A 6269-nucleotide genomic window follows, 5' to 3' on the forward strand; every position below is an offset into this window, starting at 1 on the left:
TTTTATTTTTTTAAAATAAAAAATATATTTTATAAAAAAATTTAAAAATCGATAAAATAAATTTTTATTTTTTTACAATTTTTTTTTTAAAATAGCAATGGAAATTTCAGTCGCTAAATTTAAAAAAAAAAATACATTTGGCAACGGAAATTTTTCGTTGCTGATCCGTCGTTAAATTGGCGACGGATCCGTCGCCAAAAAAGATATTGACATTGTTTCAGCGACGAATTTTTAGATTTTGCGACGAAAATATTATGTTGCAAAAATTCGAAATTCTTGTAGTGTTTCTCTGTGAAGGTGTTGTTTTAAGTCTTAGGGTTTTTCTTAAGAGTCTTTGTCAGCGGGTGTTTTGCTTTACAAGTCTCAATCAGTAATTTAGGGTTTTTTAGGACATTTCGTGCAACATGAAAATGATATCAACCCGATTTGAAATCGGTACATTCAATGGAAATGAAAATTTCGGAAGTTGGAAAAAGAAGATGAGAGTTTTTCTCTCTCATCACAAAGTGCTTATAGCACTCGAGGTAGATGATCGTAAATGGTCATCTGATCAGCTAGCTGGAATTGGTGAAATCAGAGAGGAGGCTTTCAATTTGATATTTCTCCATCTCGGTGATTCTATAATTTGTAAGCAGTGTTGTACTTGAGTTTTGGGGGCCTTGAGGGGAAATGTAAAAATGGGCCCCCGAAATGTAGCCGCTGAAAATTGAAGCAGATCTGGAGTTAGAGCTTCTGAGAAACAAATCTAAAAGACTGAATCTGATGAGCCAATCGACAATCGAAAGGCAGCGAGCCACTAGCGACAGCGAGCGACGGAGCAAGAGGCAGCGAGCCACTCGCCACAACCCACAAGGGAGAGCGACCGAGCAGAATAACAAGAGGGTGATGCTTGTTGGGTGAGTGATGGAGGACGAGTGATCGAGCAGCGAGTCACTGGCCACGAGGAGTGATCGAGCAGCGAGTCACCGGCCACGAGGGTGAGGCGAGCTGGTGAGGATGAGCGACCGCTGACTGAGCAGCGAGAGGCGAGAGTGAGAGAGCGAGGAAGAAGGCGAAGGGCGACGGATAAACAAAAGAAGAGAAAGGCAGCGAGAGGCGAGAGCGGGGCGCGATGGAGTGAGAGAGGTAAGGCTAGGATAGCGAGCGAAAGAGAGGGAAGGAAAAGGGTAGCGAACTTTCTAGACGGGAAAAGGGTGGGTTGTTGGGCCTAGGCAATGGCCCCTTACAAATAGGGATGTTTTCAATTTGTGAACCCGTAAGTAGTGAAATTTCCATGGGCCCTGAGGTAGCCACCTCATGGGCCTCATGGAAGGTCTGGCTCTATCCGTAAGGTTGATGGTATGATTAACCCCATTGATCTCTGGAATAGATTAGAATCTCTGTATTTTATAATGTCTATTCCTAATTTGGTTTATTTAAAAGGCATGTTGTTTAATTTTAAGATGAACACCTCTAAGACTATAGATAAAAACATCGATGAATTTACTAGACTTGCTTTTTATTAAGAGGTACTGATCATACATTATGTGATACTAGTGAAGCCATGATTCTATTAAACTCATTACCTAATAACTATAATATTGTAAAACATGCTTTACGTTAAACTCATATTTTAACATGTTTTACACGTTAAAATATGATTCCTTTCTTTCACATGTTAAACCATCCTAATTGTGTCTCATGTCTTAACTTCAGCAAATGTCACTCCAACCATGGATTATGATAAAAATACGATTTTACACTGGTGGTTGGCTACTTAATGCAACGGTCCTTTGCCTGAGGTTTGGGATATAAGGAGAAGTCCTTCAACACTAGAGGGTTGCTGAATACACAAGTAGAGTTAGGGGGAGCCCGTATTTGTAGGGTGTTATCATCGTCCAAATGTTGTGGCGCTGTTCTTTCTTCCATTCTTCCACACATTTGCAAATGTGTAAATGGACATAGTGACAAATATATCCTTTTAATTTCTGTGTGACTGTAACTTCTGATCCATTTTATGTTCTTAATGTGTTCAGTAGTTTATCGGTTCCCTTTGTTTTGTTTCAGCAACTCCTCACTTTACAGCAAGCACTTATGTCTCAGCTTGGTCGGCAAACGTCACCACGGTAAGTGATTTCACATTTAAATTTATGTTCTGTTAATGCTAATTTAATTTTTATAATTTTATCTTTTCCTTTATCTGTGTATACATGCATTGTTCATATAGCAGGATGTAATTTTCTTTTATTAAAAAAATAGAGCAGTATGCTAGGTTTAATTCAGCCAATGCATTCCCAGATTATTTTACTTATTGCATTTATTTGAACAGTTTGCCTGGTTTTTCTATGTTTATAATGCCAAGGAGAATTAATTTGATTTGACTAACTCCCTTCTGTTCCAACTTTGCTTAATTGCTATTGCACTCTTGCAGGGAAGCTGATCAAACTGTGGGGGAACAGGTACTTATCATTGGTAAAACGGTGTTTTGAACTCTGTTCTTTCGCATAACATGGGATGCCTGCTATAGGCCTTTTATTGTAATGATGGTCGAATGTATTTAACTTATTTAGTAGGATGGAGATGTGTGATTGAACCAGTCTTACCACATCTATATAAAGTTCTTACTACCAATATGGAGGAACTTACTGGCGGTGGTTCAATATTAAAAATCTCCTACTTCAAAAATGACTGTCTTGTGGTATTGTATTGTTTAATGGATAGGATGCTGCTGGGCTAGGACTGTGTTATTGCATCTCTTTGCATGGCATACGGATGTGAAATCTGATGCTACCTCCATATACGATAGTTGTATTACAGATAATGAGAGGGGAAATAAAAGATTTTACATGAAGGTTTCTTTGTTATTTTTTCTCTTGGTAATCGTGACACTATTTGTCCAATGGCAGGAACACTTGACAACATGGGGTTGGAGATGTTGATGAACATGGTTGGAGGACTTGGGACTGGAAGCCCAACTGTTCCTAACAGACCCAACGATGACTCTTATTTTCTTTCCCATGTGTCTTACGATGATTTGCTTTGCCATGCCACTTGTGGTTTACTTCTCCTGTTTTTCCATTTGCAGTACCTCCTGAAGAACTTTATATATGCCACCCAGCTCTCGCAGCTCCAAGAAATGGGTTTCTTCGACACTCAAGAGAACATACGGGCGCTGGTAGCCACTGCAGGGAATGTTCATGCGGCAGTGGAGCGGCTGTTGGGAAGTCAGGGCCAGTAGATTGTGGTTGTGACTTGTCTGCTCGTCTAGACATATTGTCAGATGGGGCTCAATGAAGTAGGGTTCGACAGGACGCTTGAGGCGCCGTTTTAAAAATCTTATTTTGGCTATGAATAAGTACAGATTATGATAGAGGTGCGAACTTCTTTTCAAGGCTTGTTATTGTGGAAACCAAACCCCCTCCCCCCTCTTTTTTCTCATCGACCCCCTCCAGAATCAAAAAGAAAAGACAAATGGAAATTATATGAACTTTCAGAGTGCTATGTATATACCCTATTTCAGATTCGTGTCTCACGAATTGTTTACATACAAAATTTCCCCAATTTTTGGGGGCAATTGTACCTTTTCTTACCTTCCACCACTGGATGGGGGAAAAAGTTGTTGCAATTACAGTAGAACCTTTCTACTATTTCACATTTCATTCTTTTTGGATATTCGGCTTGTACTATTTCCTGTTGTTTCTCTAGTAATCTGACGACTTATGGGTTTAATAATGGTTTGAGGATATGTTTTGTTTGTTTTTTTTTTTTCCTTTTGATCAGGGAAAAGGGCTTGAAGGGAACTCAAGGTAAGCTCGTATCTTCACGGTGACTGGTGCTACCCACAAAACTAGGCAACCTGATGTTCTTATAAAAGATGACAACGTTCCCTTCTGTTTTGTATTTCCAGCCAAGGATGGTAAATAAAGATCAGAAACTCCAAGAGGGCACTCAGGGCTGGCAGAAAGGTGGCCCAGTTCTTCGTGAAGTCCTATTGTAATATTATTTTGAAGTAAAAAATATAGACTAGAATGTCATTCATACGTTTGTAAAAACAGACAAACAATCTTCGACTCAAGGACACGAGGGGGAAGCTAAAAGGAGGAGATAACCATGATTCGGCGTAGATGACAAACGATTTTCAAATGAGAAACCAGTGAACATTGACTCGTCAGGCGGGATGATGAATGCCAGTCTAAAAGCCAAAGAAAGGCAAATTGGACACCTTTGTTCAATTACAAGAATTTAAGGTTTTACCCACACACGTAAATGTGGGTAAAAATTACCCACATTTACGTGTAGTGAATTGACCTACGTACCTCTTTCATCCATCAAAGAGAATTGAACGTCATTTATCTTTACGCTAGTCAACATGCGCTAATCTTAAACTTGATTAATCGCTATAGTTTGAAACTGCTGGTAAATAATATTTGACTCTTCCTTCACAAGAACTGAGTTTTCAAGCATGGGACATTTTGAGTTATTTAATTAGCTAGGGACTTGAAACACTCAATTTCTTTCAATTTTAGTTGCACTGCCCCTATTTGTAAGCTCTTTTGGAATAACTTGTCATATCATTCATGTTTGGTGGATGATAATCCAATTAGGAACTTCTTTGGTATTATCATAAATTTTTTTATCTGCTAATGATTTTGAATGGCAAGACAATTATCTGTTAAATTATAAAAAAAGATAGCATTAACATGCATGCATGCATTGATCAATGCACCAACACAATAGAGTTGTAATTCACTAGCTACCTAGTTACATCACTCAAATGCACACCAAATATGAAAAATATCAGAGTTCGTTTGAAAATCAATTAAATTTAATTTTAATATTTTTAGAAAAGTTTTCAAAACCAAGTTTTACTTCGGTTCAAAGTTATATATTTTCTTAAAAAATACACAAAGAAGCTTTACATTATGGGCAATGCTTTTCAAAATAAATTGAAAAAAAAAAAATTTGTTTGACTAGCTCAAGAAAATAATAGAGTATCAAATTTTAAAATATTTTAAACTTTTTCTTCTAATTTTAGTTGAATTATTTTTATTTATGGAGAATAAATAAATTATTATCAATGAAAATAGAAGATCTCTAGCGACCGAATAAGAAGGTTTAACGGTTGATTTCGCGCCTTTACGATAAAACAATGGAGTCCTGATTCCATACTTCCACAACAGCGACACAATCCGATGCACCCTTCATCAACAGACAATCTGAACGTTCAAATCCATCGGCTACCAAATTGAACGGTCCAAGACGAAGAGACGCAACCTTTCCCCTAAGCCAGACGAGTAACCGTTAACTGAAAATAACCGCCAATTCAAAAATTTCCCACCAGTATATATAACCACCAAGCCCTGCATGTTCCTCACTTGTCTTCCGATATCCATTGGCTTCTTTATTGCAAAGTATCCGGTGGTTATCTTCCTGGCAAGTATCCATGGCCGATTCCGGAAACTCTCCCGACCAAACCCGAGAAGTCCCTGAAAACGTCGGCCAAGGGTCCGGAACTGCTCCTCCGGAAGTTCCAGTTACTGACCTCCCCGCCGCCGAACAAACCGGTGGCGAGGGCAGCTCTACTGCTGCTTCTGGGTCTGGCCCTTCTGAGCCCGCACCGCCCCCGCCTCCTCCTCCTCCTCCTGCTGCTGCTGCTGCTCAGGCAGCAGGCGGTGGCCCATATGTTTGCCACTTGTGCAACCCGCCCACAGCGTTCGACAACGACAGGGCAATGGCGGGGCATATGCGCAGGCATAGAGACAGGGCATGGAGAGGTTCATTTCCACCTCCTGTCTTTAGTAGACAAGAATTCATGGGCGATGACATCGCCAGGGGGCTGCTGAACGCCCCAATCCAAGAACAGGAGGCGGCGCTCGCCGCCGAGAGGGGGTTTGTCCACCACTTCGATCTGAACATGGGGGTGCCGGGGGCGGACGAGCCTGCCCCGGCCGGGCCATCTGGGGGAGACATTCCTGCCACTGGTCTCTCGGAGGACGACACTGTCTGAAAGGAGAGAAATTTCCGAGGTCGGCCTCACCGGGATATGTTTTTTTGTTTATTCTTCGAAGATGATTGTTATTATGTTACATATACATATGCATGGACCTGCAACAATAAATTATTGTAACGATCATTTCATAATAATAAGGTGGATTTATTATTATTATTATTATTATTATTATTATTATTATTATTATTATTATTATTATTATTCGTACGCAGATGTTTCCAATATTACTCACTGCATGAATGAGAGCTCATAATGGAAATTATCAATGCATTGCTAATAA

The 6269-nt window shown here is 39.7% G+C and overlaps 1 protein-coding gene across 1 annotated transcript; it reads left to right on the forward strand.

The window, feature by feature from the left end:
* Positions 1-5422: 5422 nt before the first annotated feature.
* On the forward strand, positions 5423-5986 carry LOC127804332 (uncharacterized). Its single transcript, XM_052341190.1, has one exon. The coding sequence runs from the start codon at positions 5423-5425 to the stop codon at positions 5984-5986; it is 564 nt and encodes a 187-aa protein (XP_052197150.1).
* The last annotated feature ends 283 nt before the right edge of the window (positions 5987-6269 follow it).

This window comes from Diospyros lotus, chromosome 6, assembly GCF_014633365.1.
Source record: "Diospyros lotus cultivar Yz01 chromosome 6, ASM1463336v1, whole genome shotgun sequence".
In the NCBI taxonomy this organism is placed as follows: Eukaryota; Viridiplantae; Streptophyta; class Magnoliopsida; order Ericales; family Ebenaceae; genus Diospyros; species Diospyros lotus.

Bases quoted from the DNA above. Each gene is read 5' to 3' on its own strand.
- LOC127804332 (XM_052341190.1), top strand. From the start codon at position 5,423: ATGGCCGATTCCGGAAACTCTCCCGACCAAACCCGAGAAGTCCCTGAA.